At 40.4% G+C, this 22,284-nt stretch overlaps 2 protein-coding genes across 2 annotated transcripts; both read left to right on the top strand.

The window, feature by feature from the left end:
- Positions 1 to 2,727: 2,727 nt before the first annotated feature.
- Positions 2,728 to 18,083, top strand: LOC109621286 (protein split ends; the record flags this gene model as incomplete). Its single annotated transcript, XM_062843701.1, is given in 9 exon segments — positions 2,728 to 2,816; positions 2,900 to 3,094; positions 6,342 to 6,511; positions 6,599 to 6,871; positions 6,977 to 7,207; positions 7,696 to 8,517; positions 12,883 to 13,068; positions 13,130 to 13,254; positions 13,334 to 18,083. Coding segments are annotated over 9 exon segments (6,841 nt in total), but the record flags the coding sequence as incomplete, so codon positions are not given.
- A 163-nt stretch (positions 18,084 to 18,246) lies between these two features.
- LOC134284664 (centrosomal and chromosomal factor-like) lies at positions 18,247 to 20,484 on the top strand. Its single transcript, XM_062843702.1, has 2 exons — positions 18,247 to 18,264; positions 18,388 to 20,484. Exons 1-2 carry the CDS (start codon positions 18,247 to 18,249, stop codon positions 20,482 to 20,484), a joined length of 2,115 nt encoding a protein of 704 aa, XP_062699686.1.
- The last annotated feature ends 1,800 nt before the right edge of the window (positions 20,485 to 22,284 follow it).

Genomic DNA, 22,284 nt, shown 5'->3' with positions numbered 1-22,284 from the left:
GAGTGGAGTTTGAATATATTCAATATTCTTTACAATTTCATTGACCCTTCTGCTTACCTCTAAAGCACAGTCGAGGCAAACTCGAGACAAACGGAATTAGATGAATATGGTGTACAGTGACGATTCGTTCGTTGAGAGCTCGTTAGATGGGCTGTCTCGATGGTTGAATGTTCACTGGTTGGGGCAAAACCCAACTAAAAAGCACTGTCAATGTCAAAATAGATGTCAAAACGAGTTTGACGTTTGACCGCCGTCGCATCACAGCTCCTGTATACAGAGCGTCCGTGCCGTATTTCTCGTCACTTGCGTGTGTCTAGAGCATTTTGATCAGTTGTCAGTTGCCCCAACAAACGAACACGATTCGCTAATCGGGGCGCAGTCGTGACCCAACCAGCGAATCCGGACTGTAATCACTTTAAGAATATGATTGTAACCTTATAAGGTAAACTGCTTGTTTCAATAAGGAAACTATTTATAGAAAATAAAAACAATAGATTTATAACTATTTTTTTTTTCATTGCATTGAAGAATATTGTGTGCACAAAAATTTCTGCGGAATCGGAAAAGACGTCAAAAAATTAGATTTTGGGAATCTTGTACAAACAAAGAATAAGAAAGAATATATTTCTTAGAGACAGAAATACTAACATGTTGCAATGAAACATTTTTGTAAGATTACCTATGTATGTAGGAAAATATTTTGAAAATTTCATTTGATTTGGTCAAACCTTCAGAAAGTTGTGGTCGTGTATTTGTCACAGGAATCTATAATTTTTGTATTTGTTCTTCAAAGAAAATGGAGTTTTCGTGCTGGTGGCAATGGAAGAAAATTTATTCTAAGAACGTGTGCGTTAGAATTCACCCACAGTATTATAAAATTAACAACGGTTTCATTTTTTTTTCAATGAAAAAGAATGTGCTGCAACCAAAGATGAATCTGGAAAAATCATTGAGAACACAAGGTGTGTGCTTTAAATTGTGCCAATTTCATGATATTTCGATGTTAAATAAAATTACTTGAATATAAATGGGTTTTCAAGGTTTCGGTTGCTCGGCTAGTACTCATCATATTATATTAATTAGTAGTTAAACATCATCAGTAGGACAGCTCCAGAGGCACGTCCTTCTTATAGTATGCATCATTATTTCGTTGTTAAAAAATGTCGTGGAAAAGTGTAAGCAAAGCAAGAAACAATATTGAACTTAAAGGGTTCGCAATGTCTGCGAACGTGCAAACAAATTAAAACATATTTTCTTGTGTGATGATGTACGATATTTACGATAAGATGGTATTTTTAAGGTCACCAACTATCAGTAATAAAAACTTTTTAAAATAGAACATATAGTTAAGGCTTCCTTAATTAAACACTTTCCAAAACAAAAAAGGAGTAAACAATAAAGTATTCATGGGCACAAACTCTGGAAGTTAAAATTTATGCATGGTTATGGTTTATGGTTTTCTTGGGAACTCGTTAATTGATCGAAAGTTCATCACATAAACTCGATTTTCCATTGATTTTGAGGTCACTATTCAGTCACTATTTGGTCACTATTTTACTATTTTTGGTCACTAAAGTCACTATTATTTAGCTACCTGATCGCTACCAGCCCTGGTAAAGGAATAATATCAATAATGAAATCTCAATACTTTGCCTTCCAGGGCATATAGTCACCTACAATAATACCAAGGGGTTTGATTATTGAACGCTTACAGCGCCACCTAGCGGCCAAATTTGAAAACTTAAAATTTCTGCATACATTTGGCCAAGTTTTCCCATACAAATTTCAAACGTTTTGAGCGCCCCCTTAGGCTCAACCGATTTTGCTCAAATTTTGAACGTAGCTTCTGGGAGTCCAAAACAACTGATTTAGGAGGTACGACTTGCATTTCTCGAAATTTTTGTTTTTCATAAGTGTAGGCCACCCTACTATCCATATACATACGGGAGAACAAAAGATGTTTACAAAGTTCTTAAAGTTTTTTTAAACACGTGAAATTTGAACACAAATCACTACCACAGAGGCTTTTGGATTGGTCAATTGTATTTTTTTACAACAGCGCACGTCCTGAAGGGTTGAACAACTTTGGATAAATTTTGGAACGATCTGCGATAAGCATTCAGAGTTGAAATCCTTGAACAAATTTTTGAAAAATAATAATCGGAATATATTGGGAATAGATAATTGGTATTATCAAAATTGTTAAAATGGTATCGTAATTTCCAGTTTTTAAAAAGTAGTTTCTACATAAAAGACCAATCCAAGAAATCTGCCCACTCTTTTTCTTGTACAAATTTCTTGTTTTGTTTTTGGTCTTGATTTCAATTCCTTATTTTTGTGTTTGCTTTTTTATGTTATCTTCTTTCCCACATGGAAAATCCAGCCGTGCACCGACAAGACAACAACTACATCCACCAACGTCTCCCGGACTAGACAAACAGAAAGAGAGAAAGGGACCGGGCTTCTGTTGACGGCGGAGGAAACTCGCTTTGAAAAATTGATTTTCAGTTTTTCGATTTCATCCTCTGCGATTCAAACAGTCACCACTCTTAGCCACCAAACCAACCAACATCACCTACAACCCCACAAGTGAAGATTCGATTGATTCCCGATTGTTTCTTCATTCCCAACCTAACTCAACACTATACAACACCGAATAAAAAAAATAATAATCCGAGCAGCGTGGAACTGATCATAGAAACGTGTTGTTATTCATGAATTTTATAGATATTCAATCATGGTGGGAGGTGCCCTACATTGCACACTTCTGTTCGTTGTTTAGTGGCTCCTTTCAGTTGCCGGATTTCGACATCGAGGTGAGTTTTCATTTCGTGAGCCGCGTTTTTTTAATAAAGTTCGTGAACTAATAAATGCCCCCAATTTGTCACCACGATTGCAGGACTTGGAAGAAGCTCTCCTGACCGATGTCGACACCGAGAGCGAGGTCGATCTAAAAGTCTACAGCGCCCGTCTGCTGCCGGATCTCATTGTTGCTCTTCTGAAGGGTTGTGACGCGCTCAGCCAGATCGTCGCACACATCAGTCCGAGTAACTATCAGATGTTCCTGAGGCGACTCTTTCGTCAGAAATGTCAGGTATGTAGCAATGCACTTAAAGTTGAGGTGTATACGATATGCTATAAAAGGGAAGATGCATATATGACCAGCAAATAGGTTCTGAAATACGAATTGTTTTTATTTGTTTGTGTGTATTTCTGAGCATAGAAACTTAGAATTTGTTATACAATACAATTAAATTCTAGTTAAAATTACCCGGAGAAGCTTGGTAGGTTCTTACCATACCAGACAGATGGGTTTACAGTGGTCGGTCACAGTCCAACTTCATTTATGATGGCTTTGCTACAGTCGGTAATCCTCGTTTATCAAGAGCAACATTCTTACATTAGCATTTCTCACATCCACCCAAAGCTACGGTAATAAAAAGGCGTGGCCAAGAATAAAGCACTGCACGCCGGGGTTGTTCAGGTTAACGTCTTCTAAGTCTTAAAATTTCTTCAGCGATTTTTCCATATTTTTTCCAGGACACTTCAGACGTTTTATCTGGGAGATTATTAAGGATTCAGAAGTTCCCACTGGAACCCTTCAAGAAAATTCTTCTGAGATTCCCAAATAGGTTCCATCTGCTGAGATTCCTTTAGAAAGTCCTTCCGGGATTCCTCCAGAGATTAATTCCAAAGATTCTTAAGGAAAGCCTTTTGAAGTTCCTCTTAACATCCCTTAAAGTGTTCCCTTACGAATTTCTTCCATAGTTTTTTTTTCTGAAACTCCTGTTGAAAGCCACTGAACAGCTGAACAAAAAATTAAACTAGGTGTTCCTTTTGTGATCCTTCCAGGAATTTCACCACAGATTTCTTTCGGAATTCCTCCACAAATGCTTTCTTTGATTGCTCAAGGAATACATTCCAGTATTCTTTCAGAAAATCCTTTCAAAATTTCTTACGGAATACCTCAAGAACTCCTCCAGGAACTGCATGCGAGATTCCTTCAGGAATTCCTTCTGAATTTTCTTTAGGAATTTCTTGGCCCTGGCCAAGTTCGCAGGGGTTGACGGTATTAAAGTGAAGGAGTTTCATTTTGATTATTGTAATGTAGTGTTCTTTAGTGAAACATATCACCTTTTTAACACTTTAATGCGCCTCCAACGGTTCATCACGAACCGGCTGCTGCAGATGGAGTATGACTGATCATATGCATCAGACATGCTCGATAAACACGGAGGATCCGCCAGGGCTCAGTAGAGTCTATTCCCAAGCAATAGTTCCAAGTCGGTTGGATTTGAGAAGGTTTTGATGATCGTTACAAATCCTAAAAAAAAGTAATATAGGATTTGTGACAGGTTTTGGAACCTTTAACAGCCAGCTGACTTCAAAATGTTGTTTGGGCTCTATTTCCCACGTTTCTGGGTTGATTTTGATTAGTAATTTATTAATGTCATAGTCGCTTTGTCGATTTTTTACCATGTTAGTTGGTCATATTTTCTTTAAATAATGCAATTAAAATCAACCGACGAATGAATAGTGGGAAGGAGATTTGCAGCACTTAATTGTGCTGATAGATTCGAAGCTAACGTGCGAACATTTAAACGCATTGTTGACATCAATGCGTTCGACGTGACATTTCGGACAAAAGCTGACTGCTTTTTATTAACTGAACAAAGTTACTTTTGTATGACTAGGTTGACATTTCTAGGCCACGCATGAGAAAATGACATGGTTTATCGAGGTAGGACCGATAGGACAGAACGAATTTGAATATTTTTCATAGTATTTGTAGGGGGATGAATACATAATAGTTGACAAGCAATTTTTGTTTTATTACAATCAACTGACCAACTTGGCGAGGCTTGCTTACATAACAACTGACAATAAAGAAACCTATTTTCCTTGACTTTCTACGCAATGGACATCCGACCAAACACAAGTGTTTTCGTTAAACTCCTAGGCATTATTAAGACATGACGTATGTGCATGACGAAACAACTAGCAGGACAGAGTTCCAGACGTCTCTTTTTAATAACGACATTCAGCATATTTCCAATAAAACTACACTTCAATAAAGCAAAGACTAAAGCTGCTATGATAGAACAGATCAGAATGACTTAATTGACTTATTGACTACATATTGGAGATCTACTTCGAATAACTGACAAATTGACAAGAACCTAACTAAATACATGGACCATACTACAAAAAAAATTGATAAAAAGAAAAAAGGGGAAACTTTTATTAAAACTATTTTTGTTCAACGCAGGCCAAAACAGTGTCGACTTGGGCCACGATATGCCTACGTACTTCTGTGTGTTGAAACAAAAATAGAAGCTCATAGAAGCAAATGTAGCGAAAGGGTGCGGTGTTAGAACATAAGCACAGTGTGCTACCGCCGTAATCACTATGAAAAAAAAAAAAAAATTTCTTTAGGAATTTCTTGAGGAATTCTGGGATTTATCTGAGAAATCTTTCCAGAAATCCACCAAGAACTTCTTCGGGGATTAATTCTGGAACTCCTTTCAGGAACTTCGTCCGGGATTGCTTCGAGAAGTACTTCCTTAGGAAATTTCTTTCGGGTTCGGTATACCAACGGAAGCTCCTCCCGAGATTCTTACACAACCTCCAACAACTTCTCCCGGTATTCTCCCACGAACTTATTCCGGTATAATTCCAGGAACTTCTTCCGGGAACTTTCAGGAACTACTTCCGGGATTTGTTTAAGAACTTCTTCCAGGATCTGCTTTCGGGAATGCTGCAAGAACTTCTTCCGAGAATACTACAGGAGCTTCTTACAGGATGGTTTCGGGAACTCCTGGCGTTCCTCCGGGAACTCCTTGTGGGATTTTTTCAATAACTGCTCCAAAATTGTTTGCGGGAACTCCATCCAGAATTCTACAAGGAATTTGTTTTCTGGATTCCTCCAGGAGTTCCTTCTGGAATTTCTTTAGATCCTCCTGGAATTCGTTCGAAAGTCCATTCTGGAATTCTCCCAGATATTCATGTGGTGGAAATCCTCCAGGAGTTTACGGAATTCCGCCAGGATTTTTTTTTTTATTCTTTATGGAGTTACTACTCAAGGAGTTCCATTAAGTTCCTTGAGAAATTCCTCTTTAGCTTTGAATCAGAAATGTTGGTTTTCATGTTTAGCTACTGTGTTTAATGTTTAGGTCTATAAAGCATCTTTGCTTTTCGGTAATCTTGCTAGTACTTGTTGATAGTAAATAATAACAACGTAGATTTGTTTGTCTGGCAAAAGTTGTAAAGCCTATGAATGATCTAAGTCGTTTTTGTACATCATGCAGTGTCACGTCTTATAGATGGTCGTTCTCTTGCAGGAATATAACATCAACAACCCATTCAACGAGGATACTGATTTTGAAAAGCTACCGCTTCGCACCAAAATCTTGATTTTGAAGTACCTGTGTGACTTTCGCCTAGACTCAGCTGACGTGTTCAATAGCTTTGCAAACCTCGAAGCCGATAGTTTGCGAGTGGAGCCATTAGGGTAATACTCTTTTGCTTCAGAGTATCTTCATCCAATTTCTACATTAATTAATCAATTTCTTTATTATCTCATAAAAAAATACAACAGCTACGACAGTAAAGGATCCGCCTACTGGTACTTTTTCGGCACCAGGCTCTACCGAGAGGATTTCGACGTTCCGTCGGGCAAGGGTAGCAAAGCGTCAAAGCGATCGGTGTGGCAGGTGATTTGCTTCACCGAGGAAGATTGGAGAAATTTAGCCGGCAAGTTCAAGCGTTCGAAGAACGAAAACGAGCGGGCATTACTGCTGCAGTTGGAGGAAAACTTTCTTCCTAATATACCAAAAATCTTCCGCGATAAGGAACGTGAAAGACGCAACAAGTAAGATATGGTTTTACTGAGAACTCTTTGGATTTTGGAACATTTTTGCATTCATCGAGCATTTGTTCAGTACATGTTTTAACATATTTTTTATTTCCATTTCAGGTTATTAGAGCGTCGTACTTCCTCTCGCATCAAGGTCTACGAAGAACGTCGTCTAGCTGATCTATTCCGTCAGAAGGAGATTGAAGAGGCACAGAAAGCCCTACTGAAAGAACAACGTAGGCTTCAGGGAAAGTGTGAACCCCAACCAGAGGATTGCCGATCCCAAAGAGAAAGGCTAGCCGAAGAAAGGGCAAGACTAGCCGAAGACAGAGCTAAACGCGCCGAACGACGGTTAGAAACCAGAGATATTAAGCCATTCTAAAGCCAAACAAATTAAACCAAAAAAAAAACACGCAAGAGAAGAGCAAAACGACACCAAAATAGCGATAACATCTACAGCGTCATCCAATCAATCACTAGACCAACATTGATCTCTCGCTGCGCTATCCCTCAAATAGCGCGACCAAACAGAATGCAAAATTTGTCTTCAAAAGTCTAGTTTATATGAGAGCCGTCCCGTGATTGAATAGATGTTATTTTGTATCTTCTTCTATCGTTAGTTGCTGTATGTATGCATGATGGTTAAATCATCATTTCATTATTATTTCTTTATCCTACTTGTTTGATTTTTTATTTCAAACTTTTCTGTTCTTGTTCATCCATTTTTCATTCTCATTTCTGCTTTTCTTGATAGTCTTCATATATCATTGGTAAAACTCATTCACAGGTCCAATATTCTAATGAACATGTTCTCAATTTTCTTTTCCCAACTGTTCTAGATCGCGTTCGAATTCGGTCTCAAGTATAGTATCAACCTATGCCAGCTCGCCAGAACCTCTCACAAGTGATTTTATTTTTCAGCCAAAAGAAAACGAAAGTCAATCTTTTAGAAAACATTCTTCTGGCGGTGTAAAACACTCCGCAACCGTTCTTGTTAGTAATCCTCCAGCTTCCCCATCCTCCGAGCTAGGTTCCGAACCGACTTCAAGTGTTGCAGACATTGATGAGTGCTCGGGCGCTTTTTACAATAAAAATCCCGAGAAAGTGTTAATAGAAGAAGAAAACGACGACGACGAAGAAGAAGAAGAAATCGAAGAGGATAGTGACAGTGTGATCGTCGTCGATCAGGTGAACAATAATTGTATCGAAGTCGGATCGAGTATCAGTGTTGCCAGTGTTGGTACAGCGACCACCAGCAGTGGAATCAGCAGCCGTGAGCAACGCGATAAAACACCCTCACCACCTCCAAGTCCCCCTCCTCCGTCTATATTACATCCGGTGGCGGAAGAAGCTGCCCTTTCGGCGGAACCAGTGAAGCGAAGATCCAAGCTAAGTGCAGAAATCGAAGCGTTGCTGCAGTACAATAGAAACATGGCACCCACTACGACCAAACTGCCCGGAAGGCAAACCAATAACTCGTTGTCGTCGGTTACGGGACCGGTGATTCTACCGTTTGCCGAAACCCCACCCAAAACGCCCAGCAGTAGCTCTGGCAACAAAAGTGGGGAATCGAATTCCGGTGCTGCCGGCGGCGTTGGCGGGGGCGGTAACGCCGGAACCAGTTCCAGTGGAAGGAAGAAAAAAAGCAAAGCTTCAGAAGTGTGAGTTGTTTGTTTTAAATGTAATTGTGTTATTTTTAGTTTGTTTTGTTTTTTTTTTTAGTTTTAGAAGTGTGCGTAGTTTATTTTAGATTAACCTTTTTAACCTTAGTTTACCCTAACACAAAGTAGATTGGCATTAATAAACAGTATATTATTCTAACACAGCAAATAGTTACATTAGACACGCCATCCACGAATTACTTCACGCTTTAAAGCTGGAGGGGGTGGGAGGGGTAGGCTCGAACTTTACCATCAAAATAAAATAAGTTCCTCTACCGCTACGGAAAGGAGAGAGGGAGGGGATATGAAATTGTCAATTTGAACGTTACGTAATGATTGAACGCAGCCTTACACCATACTTGCAAAGGCCCACACGTACTGCTGTGTTCATAAAAATAGCAGTGAAAGCCATACAAAATGCCAACATGCTGTAGCTTTGTTCTCCTATGCAGGCCTGGTAGCGAGTCACTATTTAGTGACTTGTTCACTATTTTCGTGTAAGTCACTATAAAATCACTATTTTCAATAGGGTAGAAGCTTCAGTTTTGGCCAGTCCGGAGTTTTGGCCATAGTGCGGAATTTAGCCTGTTACGATATAAATCGGTAAAAATGTATTTTTTACTAGTAGATCCTAATGATTACAGCTGTAAATCAATGAATTTTGATTAAAAACTGGTAGAAAAAAAAATCTTTAAAAAATCAGCTGCCGTATGTCTATTTTGGCCAGGGTGCTTCTAATTTGGCCACTCCCATAAGAAATACACGTGATTGGCCAAAATAGAAACCAAACTTGAGCATATGGCAAAAACTGCGGCAATGCTTCTATTTTGGCCAATGCTAGTTTTAATGCAAAAATAAACTGCCCATAACCGCATAACAGTAACAATCGACAAAAGTAGGCAATGGAAAAAATGGAACCCAAAGTAGCAAATTTAGATGGTATGGAAATGAATCGAATTTATAAATATTTCCCATAAATTTGTTATCTATCGTATAGCAATAAAGTTTTCTACAGCACTTCCTGTATGCTGGGGGTATTGTCTAAAAATAAATCAGACCTAAGTATGATTGATGTCACGCTTTAAAGTCAGTCTTCTTTCCTAGTGTGACTGTTATGCGGTCACATTGGTCAATGAGACAAAATGACTGGTATTTTTTTCATAAATCCTAGAACAAACTTGATTTTTTTATTAAGGTGGTCGAAATTACTTGTGATTTGATGATGATCCCCGATATTAACTCAATACCGGCAAAATATGCAAATGTTACAAATATGCAGTTATGGGCAGTAAAGTATTTGATTCATTTCTGCATTTTTACAAAATATAGATTGAAACTATCATTTGACACGTTAGTAGTTTTCATAGAATGATTGGTTATTTCTATAAAAATGATTTCCCTGAACTAGAGTAGATATTTAAAATATTGAAAATCAAGCTTTGTGTTACTGGAGACAATAAAATGTTATTATTATATTTTATTAAATACACTTTACCAGATGAGATGGCATTAGTGTCCAATTAAAATGTTGTCTTTTCATGATTCATGTAACTACACTTCAAACGGGAATGTGTTTGGTTTTAAAGATTTTTTTTGAGCATTTTAAAAACTCTTGCTGAAACTCTTGGCGGAGTTTACGTCAACATTTTCACTAAGCATACTGAAAGCCTTATGTTCCTGTAATATATATATATATATATTATACTGTAATATATATATATATAATAATTTCAGTATGAATTTATTGTAAGATCTTCCGTATGACATTCTCGTGCAGTTCCCGGAAAAAATGGTTTCTTCAGAATGTCTGGAATATATTTAAACAGTGCTTCTCAAATAAAAATACTTGAAAAAAATTACTCTGCATTCGGCAAATATTTGTTGGTGGAAGCATAGACAAACAGACGTTACACTCTTCAAAGCGGCTTGGTCCATGCATTTAACGATCAATTCAAATATCATTTGATTTCCGCGATCCTTCCACCAGAGGCGCTTTTTTCTACCTACCATACTGCCGTTCTAAGCATATCTGTCCCATGTTGATTTTCATCATTTTTCACTTTTTTCATCCTATCGGCATAATTGTATGTGTATTTTCATGTAAACTTGTAAAAGTCCTCAGTTTGTTCTGAAATTTTGAAAATAAATACCAAGCCATATTGTCCCATTGTTGCATTTCCAAGCATATCTGTCCCACTAAACGAAATACAGTCAAAGACTGCGAAAAGTATGCGTGGAAATTTCAAATTTGCGTTGTGTTTCACAGCATAACTGTCCCGCTGGGAACTATTTATTCAAAATTGAAATGTTTTTTTTTTGCGTTAAAAAAGGCAACTTCACTGATTCCACTTCAGATGTAATCCATTTTAATAGAAATACAGCTGCATGTGCTGTTGTGGTACTGTAGTTATTGGTCAATTAGAAAAATACGTTATTAACTTTAATCGCAGTTTTCTCAGTTGCACATTTTTGAACATGGTACAGATATGCTTAGAACGGCAGCATAGGTATAAGTAGTAGGCCGGTTCCAGAACACGTTATCCTGCAGTTGGGACATTTGTGCCATCGCCATATATATTAGCCCATTTTATGGTTCTTTTTCTAATGGATTGCACCAGGACATTTGCAACAGTGAAATCAATTTCCTAGAATACACAAATTAGTTTCGCTAGTTATATGTTGTCCCGCGTCACAGAATTTTGAGATCTGGTACAAATCGTCGTAAATTTAAAATAATTATTATGCCTCGTTTTTACACATTTTTTTCGATAAAAGAGAAATTAATCAAGAGCTTTCGAACAACAGTTTAAAAAAGTTTAAATAAAATATTTACTACACTAAGTCTTATTTTTTAGGCAAACCAACCGAGGTTTGCGAAATTGAAAGTCTCCCTAAATTGCTAACAAATTTGCGCATGAAATAATGCTTTAGAATAACGGTCGAGCTTTGGAAGTTCGAAAAAAGGACCTTCATTTCAAAAACAATCAATCGAATGCTGCGAATGTTCTACATAATGAAGTTCAAAATGTCCATATAGTAAGTTTTAGTTGATCACCTTAGACTTGTGAATAAGTAATTTTCATTATTGTGAACACCACAATACATTTTGGGGGTCCTCGTAAGTATTTCAGGCCAAACATTTCAATAGGTCCTATCTGCATTTGAGAGGCTCTCTTTGTTCACTTTCTCTTTCAATTATTGCAATGTAATGGTACATTTTTCAACTACTTTTGCAGTACAAATCAAAAGACGGTTGTTTTGACCACCGTTTAATGCAAGGAGACAATCATAATACAAATAAACAGCTGAGATATTAACGAAAGAGAGAGAAAGCAAAGAGAGCCTCTCTTCTGCAGATTGGACCTTTAGACATGTTTGGCCTGATTTATTTTGGGGAAAATGCTGCTTAAATACGCTGGCGCATATTCTAAACTATTGATTGACAAGTATTAATCAGAAGAAGAAGGTATGCGTTTATGAAGCACAAGAACGATTATAGATTTTGTCTACATATTTTCTTGAAATGACTGTCTTTTTAAAAAAAAAAAAAAGACAATTCACACCGTCTTCAGCCAGAGGCTGCACAGACTGAACACATTACTTACACTAGACAACGGACAACACAGAACACCCAGTGGTCCAGTGGTGAATTTTTCGTTTGACGAAAAGTTTCCACCGACTGGAGCGGGAATCGAACCCACACTCCCTGGCTTACGATACGGCTAGACGACTGCCGCCGCTAACCGCACGGCCACGAAGCCCACACTTACCCATACCCAACTTGCTATGACGCTCGCGCGGATGACGATCTTGATTATGCTTGAATTATGTTTTAGAATTTGCAGATTCGTTTTAGGTATTTGTAATAGTTTATACGGAATCTTATCTTAATATTACAATTCGTAAATAATTAAACGTAGAAAATCACGATCCTTTGACATTCATAGATGCATGTTTCATTCATTATAGTAGAAATCATAAAAATTGAAAATACAATTGATGCGCACATAACTCAGCTTAGTTTTTCTTCGATGAATAAATTAAGTCTAAATGAACCCTTTTCTCTCCTTATCATTGCCCTGTACATACCAAAACCAAACCTACACGCGTGGCGGAATGCACAAACCCATCCAACTGGTGACATAAACCTGCACGATTGTGTACAATTAATCGTCCCTTCATCAAATGTATGTGTACTATATGAACACCTCCTGGACAATGGTATTCATCATCCTTTCATGGACAATGGTATTCATCACAACTCACAAATGTATTATAAATGACATCGCACCATACCTGTCCCTAAAATGAACAAAATAATGGACCGACATGCTTTTTGTTTGCTCAAAACTAAAAAAAAATCAGAACCAGTTTCTTTACCACCTCAACCTCCACTCTGATTTCGTCGTTTAGTTTCACTGAAACCGAAGAGGTTCTGCAGATTGGTATGCACAAGATACTTGAGTACATCAAAAACCACGATGATGCGTGGCCGTTCATGGATCCGGTCGACGAGGACATTGCCCCGCGGTACTATTCAATTATTAGACGGTAGGTTTACTATTTGGTAACATTTTCACACGAAATAAAGTTGAACTTTTCTGATGTACAGGCCCATGGATTTGCAGAAGATGGAAGACAAGCTGGACAATGGTGAATACTTGACGTTCGGTGACTTCCGGAACGATTTCAAATTGATTGTAAACAATTGTCGACTTTATAATGGCCAAGCAAACGGTTAGTATTGAAAGCGTTGCCCTTGATCGTTTGAGCTTTAATTGTAGTGATGATTTAATTTTTTGCATTTTCTCTATAGAATATACCGAAATGGTGAATAACTTGCAGTTGGCGTTTGAAAAGGCGAAAAAGAAGTACTTTGACTCAAATTCCTCGGACGAAGAGCAAACCCTTGAATATCCAATATTTAAGGAGAAACAATTCGGAAACAGTGGAGGGAAAAATATCAATGAGTCATCCGTTAGCAGCACCAGTGTTAACAATAGTAAATCTTCCAATGAAAACAAAAGTGACAGTGTAAACAAGAAAACTAATGACGTTAAGAAAAGCAGCGCAAAAGAATCCAAAAGTGACAAGAAGGAAGGGAAGATGAAGCATACCAACAAAAAAGGAAAACATGAATCCAGCGATATCAGTGACAAAGACAAATCTCATAGCAGTGGCAGTGCTAAAAAGGGCAAAGCCAATGTAGAAGAAGAGTCGAAAAGTGTTAAGAGTGGGACCGGCAAAGGACACAAACGGAAAAGAAAAGAGAAAGATAAAACGGCCAAAGGGAAAAGCAAGAAGTTCAAACCCAACAGTGACGATGAAGACGAAGTTGGGGAAGAAGAAAATGAAGTTAACGAGGAAGACATCAAGAGCTTAAAAGATCGGTCAGAACGTGAAGAAGAAGAGGAGGAAGTGCGAGCTCCATCGCCAGTTCCTCTGGAAAACAGGAAGAAGTCCAACTCCAAGGCGAAGAAAAAGGAACCAAAAACTAAAGAACAAAAGAAAAGCTTCAAATCTACAAAAGAAGACAAGAGTTCGACTAAACATGAGATCGGTAATAAAGTGCGTAAAAAATCTCCGCCGCGGTCACGGTCAGTATCGAGGGCAAGATCTGCAACACCCATGTCAAGATCACCTAGTCCAGTGCCAGCTTCGACGCCGAAGAAAGCTAATAAACGAAAGGAGTCTATTAAACAGAAACATGGCAAAAAGGGTCGTAAGGGAGAACGATCTACTGAGCAAGCAACAACGGTAAAGGAAACTTCCAAACAAGTAGATACTTCCTTAAACTCTGGAACACCTTCTCCCGCAAAACCGCGTGGTAAGAAAAAAGTACAGGAAACGAAAGCAGTGCCACGGAGTGATGAAGATATTGCGGATGTTCCGATGGAGGCGGAGGGAGATAAAGAAACAGATCTCAGCATGTTTGCTGATATTGATGAAAAACGGATTAGAAACGACAGTGGGGGATATGCTTCCGGAGATAGTAATGCTGAGATTCCAATCCCCAAATCCGATAACAAGAACAAGAAGCACAGGAAAAATAACCAGAAAGCTACTAAAACTAAAACAAAGAACAAAAGTGAAGAGAAACCCAAAAAATGTAAATCAAAAACCAAAAGTGGAAAGAGCAAAAAATCTAAAACTAAAAGTTTTGACACCTCGTCAGTAGTTTCAACCAGCAACGCAGAGGAGGACGTTGAACAAGTTATAAAAGAAAACAAAAATAAGGATCCCATGGAAAAAGAAATCAAAAGTGCCTCAAAGAAACAACCGAAAGATTTCTCCAAATACACGACGCTTCCTAGAGATAGAAGCTCATCTCGAAGCTTTTCTAGATCTCCCAGTCCGTTGCCTTCAATCCGAGATGGATATTCATCGTTGTCGGATCATTCTATGGATTTCGACCAAGATCTTGACGAAGAAAAGTCTGCTCCCGCTAGACCGCTAACACCGGACATCAGAAACAAATATGATCTTATCAAAGAGCGACGGCGTAATCAGCAGAAAACGACACCTCAAACCAACGTCTCGGCAACCGTCGTGACACAGGAAAAACCCGCAAAACAAAAAGCTAAACCTCAGGAAACAAGTCGAAAGAAGCAGAAGCCTAATCAAACACAAAATACCAGTTCAAGTGCCTCATCAACCCCCAGCAAGCAGCCAAAGGTTACAGAGGAAAGTGAAAAACCTGCAAAAACCAAAGAAACAGGTAAGAGCAAAAGGAAGGGCGCTCAATCGATAGAAAATAACGATGATTTTCTGCCACCAGAGGACGTCAAAGAATCAATTGAGCCACTACCCATAATTGAGAAGCCTAGACTTTCTTACATGGAAGATAAAACAGAAAAACGAGAATCTGAAAGGAAGATTGATCCCAGCGATGAGTACGATTTTATCGACGATTCGCCGACAGAAATTCCGGCAGTCAAAGTTCCAACTCCAATGGCATCACCAACAGAGAAGGTACCTAAACCTCCGAAAGTCAAGCCAGATTCATGTAAAAAGCAACCATCAAAGTCTAGTAAAACTTCTCAAAATAACACGTCGGTGAAGCCCAGCACTGTCACGACAACCAAACAGCCCAAAGCTTCCGGTGCAAACATGGAAGCGCTGGAGCTAGAGACCGAGCAAACTCTAAAGGACATCAACAAGTGGTTGGAAAATACGCCTCGGTTTTCAGAGTACAGCTCAGCAAGTAATTCGCCTTCGCGCTACATTATGGATGATCTCGATGCGGTGACTGCCAAAATTGATGCTGCGGACTTCCGCAAGCCCATACCACTTTCCCAGCTGCCCGAGGAAGAACCAGAAACGCCACCTATTATTCCCATAGCTCAGGCAATAGCTTCACCGTCTCTGACCCCTCTTCCTGCACCAATTCCTCCGCTACCAACATCTCCAAAACCGATGATGCCGGCTTCTGGTTTAGTAGCAAAAGAAACTTCTAAGATGAAATCTTCCAAGGAGCTTCTGTACGATACCAATGCCCTCAAAGAACCCGCCAATAACGTCAACATATCCCCTGCGTCGCATCCAGTTGCGAAGCCGCATCCTACACAGCCGACAGTAACCAACACAGCTTCGGTTCCAGTATCTGCGGTAACACCACCGGATCGTCCTCATCTTGGCCCACCACCAATCATTCCGCCCCATTCGCAGAAGAAAGAACCGAAAGAACCTAAGCGAAAGACACTGAAGGAAAAACTGAGTCAGTTGAGTTCCCGAAAGCGAGAGACGGTGCACCGAACGATTGACCGTTTGCAGCCCGGAAAATCGAAAGGAAATTTATTAACATCCATGCAGAATCTCAATAAACCAGAAGAGATGTTTCCATTGGGCGGTTCGACGAACAAACTCAAAGAGGTGAAAAACTCACTGATTGTTAAAACCGACGAGTCGAAGCCAAAGCTGAGCTTGGGTACCGTTTTGGATACTGAAGGTTTCGGGTTGGGGCAGCAGCATAACTTTGCCGACGAAAGAAAAGAGAATGTAGCAGATGTGGCGGAGAGCACGGTGGATAAAAAGGAAAGTGATGGCGAGAAATTATTGATCAGCCCGACAAAGGACGATAGTGATAATGCAAATAAGCTGCTAATTCATGATGATATCAAAGCGGCTAAAGCGGAGCTGGCCAAAACAGATCCAACTAAGGTGGTTGAATCACCGGAGAAGGTCATCAAAGCTGTGACGAAATCGGGCAAGCCATCAGCAACCCCAAACTTGAGTGCGTGGTTCAAGGCATTTGGAGCACCCAAAAAGCCAAAGAAATCGGACGAAGGGGATGACAGCACAAGCAAGAACTCCCCGTCTGAAAGCGGAAAGGGTGGCGAAGGCACATCACCTTCTGAATCAGGATTGAGTGTACCATTGGTACCCAGTTTGGAAAGCCCAAGTTATCCTTCATTACCGGCTCCTAGGCAGAGAAAAGCCAGTACTGGCAGCACGGTGTCGGAAAGATCTTCGTTCAGTCAAGATCCGGATAGCCCTCGGATTGGCATTGACGAACGAATCGGTGTTTATCCGGCACCTTATCCCAGTCCGATGGGAGCATCACCTATTATGACGTCACCAAAACTGGACGAAACACAGAAAAGTCCTTATCCTTTGAATGGTGCTATTAAAGTTGGGTTCTATCAAGATACAACTACAAAGAGTAGTCCGGAAAAAAGTTGCAGTCCAAGAGATTTACCATCACCTTATCCGCAATACTCACAACATCTGTACAGTTCCAACACTGGAATGACAGGCAACAATCTCTACGGAAATTACTCGTACGGCGGAAATGCTAATCCCAGTACTAGTAATACGAACGCAGAAAATTTCAAAACTTTCGACCAATACAAACAACCTGCTTCCCAGGAGTCAGACTACAATTCATCTATGAGTCCCAGTACAAATCCAAATTCTCCTTATCACAATCAGCAGTCGTCACCTTACCAGCAGCAGCCGAATTCACCCTATCAGCAGCAGCAACAGCCAAATCAGAATTACAATCAGCAGCAGCAGCAATCAATCGCATCGCCAGCGTCCTCTGGACCACTGTCCCCATATAGCACCAATTCAATAGCACCTCAATCTTCAGTACAACAAAGCCCAGCTCAATCCGTCAGTGGTCATTCGCCTTTCAATCCGTCGCCGTCGTCGCCTTACCAAACACCTCAACACCCATCTCAAAGTCAGCCATCACAACAAGTGCAGAAGCAACCCAATCCACAGCAACAGCCACCTCAACCACAACAACAACAGCATAGTTCGAAACCAAATACTCCCATTCACCAAAGTCCTAATTCGCCGTTCTCGCAATCGAACCATAGTTCGCCGTATTCCCAGCAAGATCCAAACTCGCCTTACTCCCAAGGACAGCTGTCTCCCTTCCAGCCCATGTCTCCAAAACCTCCGCAATCAAGTCTTCCAGCGCTGCCGCAAGGTACTACCAACAACAGCTTGAAACTAGCACCTCCTATCATCACTCCCCAGCAAGCTGCGGCAGCGGCAGGCGTCGCACTTCCAGAATCGCCTATAAACAGCCTGTCGCAACAACAACAACAACCACAACAAACGTCACCGCAGCAGCAACAGCAGCAGCAAGTTCAAAATACAGGATCTCAGTTGCCTATTCAGCAGCAACAACCATCGCAAATTCCACCTCAATTGAATACTCAAACTTCGTGGAATCAGCAGCAAAACTACAACCAGTACGGCGCTCCGCCAGACAACTCCATGGCAATTGGTTCGAATGTCCCTGCTCCTCCAGCCCACATGCACCACCATCAGCAGCAGCAACAGCAGCAGGCGACTCAACAACAGCAGCAACAGAAGCCTCAGCCAGCACATCACAACGTTCAACACCTTCAACCACAGTTACATAACCAGCAGCAACAACCACAGCAACACCATCAAACACCTCCATCTTGCCAACAGCAGAATCAACAACAGTTACAAACTCCAACTTTGAGTAACCTAACTCCAGCTCATTCACAACCCAGTCAACCGCAGCAGCAACAGCAACAACAGCATCATAGCCATTTGAGCAATCTTCTCAGCAACAATCCCTACGCATCCAGCTATGGCAGGCAAGCTGCTTATGATCCCATTGGACAGAATCCTCAGGATGTTGGCAAAAACTCGGCGACCAAAGTACCTGAACTGATCAATTTGGGCTACAACAGTGGCAGTAACGAAAGCAGTGCCAGTAGCCATAAGAACCAACCTCAGCAACAGCAAGACATTCCCATGAATATGGGAAATAAACCAGCTGGTGCGGATGCGTCGACCAAGGAGAAAGAGCTTACTAAGCAGCAGCAAATGTTTGAGCTTATGGGAGCCATGGGAGCATATGGAAATCCAATGGATATCTCGATTTCCAAATCCAAGGCTTTTGATATGTTCAATCGAGCGGCTACGATGACATTTCCTCGTGGATTCCACGGTACCGGTGGCGGTGGGGGTTCGGCCAGTGGACCAAGTCAACCACAACACCAAGATCTTACTAAGATGGGATACACTGGAAGCACAACTGGATATGATCAGATGCAAGCCAATCCCAATAAGGCTCATGACATGAGTGGTGCAAATGCTTACAATATGCAACAGCAAACACACCAACAGCCGCAGCAGCAATCTCATCAGCAGTCAACAAAAAGCAATCAAAGCGATCTGATTGCAGCGGGGAACATTCGTGGAAACGTTTCTACCGGAACGTACGAACAAAGGTCAACCGGTAATGCTCCACAGCAACAACAACAGGGAAATATGGATCTCAGCTCCGGATACAAATCGTTCAGCGGTTCTACGACTTCTTCGTTGATGGATCCGGCATTGCGAAATTTGGCTTCACTTTCATCGTTGTACCAGGGTGATGGTTCATCAGGATTCTATGACAAGAGTATTCCCCCAGCTGCCCATATGTTTGGGAAAAATCTACCAAACCATCCATCGGGAGCTTCTTCTGCAGCAGCGGTGGCGACAACATCAACGCTTCAGCAGATGTTCAATTCGTCAATGGCCTACAGTGCAACTCGAGATCAATCAAGCTCGTACGGAACGAATTACCACCAAAGGAATGATTTACTCAATCAAGGGCAAAAAGTTCCATTGAATATTCCCACAGTATCGAATACGTCTGCTCCGGCGGAACCTGCAAAGCCCAAACGAAGCAGGAAAAAGAAAGATACGCAAGAGGTAATGCAACAACAAATGCAACAGCAACAACAAGCACATCAACACCAACCAGCACAACCCGATGCGGCTCATCAAGGATTCCAAGCATACCCCGGACTCAAAACCAGCCAATCCTCAAACTCCACGTCAGGTAGTCAATCGAATCCGGCGGGTTCCAATGCTCCTGGTAATGTTGGATCTAATTCCGTAGGAAACTCCGAACCGTCTGCCATTTCTCTGAAAACGGCCAACGTTGTCCCTGGAAGCGCCTTCAATTTTGGATCTGGACCAGGAGGGCTTGGCCTTCCTTCCAGCTTGTATAGTGAAACTTCTTCCTATCTGGATGAATTCCGCAGCAATCCGAATCCATATCCATACCTTGCATCTAGTCACCGAGGACCTGGCTCAGCCGGATCAGCATCAGCTGAAGCAACTGATAAATCCCTCAATTCATCGGCGTCCACTGCCTCAGCAGTGGCAGCAGTTGCAGCAGCAGCTGCGGCTGCTCATCAACCTCCACCGGCAGCCTCCCCGTACCATCAGTTCCTGTCGCATCCTTCTTCCCGAGCACCATATCAGTTTATGAATCAACTAGAACCGCTACATCAGCAATATATCCGCCAGGAGGAGATTCGAGCCCAAATGATGCTGAATCAAAGCCTCGCCTTGGGTGCTCCAGGGGCCCATGGACCACCTCCCGGGGCGTATGGTCAGCCTGGTGCCGCCTATCACCATGCACTCGGAATGCATAAGCCCTACGATGCAATGAACTCGATGAATCGACCACCCTGGCTATAACAGCAGCAGGACGTTGCTTGCCATCAGACGGATTCGGACCGTCCGAAGGCAAGTGACATAGCGTCGGCAGGTAACACCGGTGGCAGCAATGTCAGCGATCATGGCAACACTGCGAGCGTTATCTCCTCGGCCATTGCCAGAAACGATACGGCAGTGCCCTGGGAAGCTCGCAGGAACCACGACAACAATTTCCAGTAGGTAAAAGCAGAACGGAACAGTTTCCAACAGCTCTTTCGCTCTTTTGCGATCCTTAAAGTGACCGTATGTGTGAATATGAGATATGTTACGTTGTTTTCACAACAGTGATTTTATTTTAAGAGAAGTTTTGTTTTACTGAAAACAGTTATATTTTCGACAAAGCCAAGAAATTTTGTTAGAAATAATGGCGAGAAGAGAAAGTGTTTTTATTATTTCTGTTCAATTGCTGGAACTCAGAGACCACATTAGCGACAACCGAAGATGTACTAGTTTAGCGTAATTTGTAGTACTTCTTAAAGATGTAATTTGAAGTAGTTTTAAATTGTTTCGTTTTGAACAATGTGAAAATAGGTTTCCCTTCTTTTTTAATATTTTTTTGTTAGCCTAATCAGCCATACTCTTTGAATGGAAACAATAAATTACTTGTGCAATATCAAACACTTATTCGAAGCCGTGCGATCTCTACATTTCTCATTTTTATAAAGTTTTTGTATCTTCTAAACCATTTCTTGTTATTGGTTGTTTTTTTTTAGATATAAACAAGTATTCTGAATCCGTCAGACTGATTTTTTGTAGGGTGTACCTAGATTGCAATTGCACCCTGCAAATGATAGCTAAGAGTGTTAGAAACATTTTTTGCATGACGGTAACTTTCAAACATTTCAACGTCCAAAATTACTTGGGAAAACAAGTAGTAACATTTTGTACTTGCAAATTTATCGTACCGTTTTTTTTTTTGTATAAATTCACTTAACTAAAATGTACCTACATTCTATAGTGAATAACTATTAGTGAATTCAAAAACATTTTAGTGAATTTTGTCATAGGTACTAGGGACGTTTATTATAAAAAAGGAGCCAACTGAACAATATTGCTTCTGATTTGAAATAGCGAATTAAAATCGCATCTAAATGTTTATGCGCTAAACATGTCGCTACTTTTTTTCATCAAGTAGTTTGGGCCCGAGTATTCTGGTAAAAAAAAAATAAGAAGAGAACATGCCAAGCCTCACAAAAATTCATTCGGTATTGTAATTTTTCAAAAATTACATCTGAATAACCGTAGTTTTTTTTAAAGTTACCGAGAATCTTAAACTAGTCCTTGGCATCGTTTGAATAGTGAACCTCGAAACTTTTTGATAACGTGTAATTTGGGACACCCTAATTCTTATCTACACCACTGACCAAAAGTGTGGTAGCGGCACAGATAATTACCTAGGTACTTTTTAGCTAACATCATTTTACATCAACAATATTAATTTTCAAACAAAACAGTAATGATTTAAAACTATTTAAATTTGAGAAATGCAAGCTGTCGTTCGATTCGGAAGCAAAGTTTAATCCAATCAATTGTTTCAAACAAAGTCATCAAAATTATTCTTCCGGATATTCTCCCCAGTCTCACTCGATTCTGATAAATACTGTTATTTATTCAACTGTGTTGGTTCCGCTTAATGTGCCCCGAAGAATACCACTAAGTGGTTGTTTGCAAGTTAGCAACTAGTGCTGAATTGACTAATTGAGCTCTTCGTACGTACATTATACGTTATTTAAGGAAAGTCTAGTGTTGAGTATGAGCTAAACCGCAAAAATGTGCAAGCGA

The sequence above is a fragment of the Aedes albopictus genome, unplaced genomic scaffold, assembly GCF_035046485.1.
Source record: "Aedes albopictus strain Foshan unplaced genomic scaffold, AalbF5 HiC_scaffold_471, whole genome shotgun sequence".
Lineage (NCBI taxonomy): Eukaryota > Metazoa > Arthropoda > Insecta > Diptera > Culicidae > Aedes > Aedes albopictus.
The sequence above is the reverse complement of the archived record's forward strand: the minus strand, read 5'-3'. Positions and strand labels throughout refer to the sequence as shown.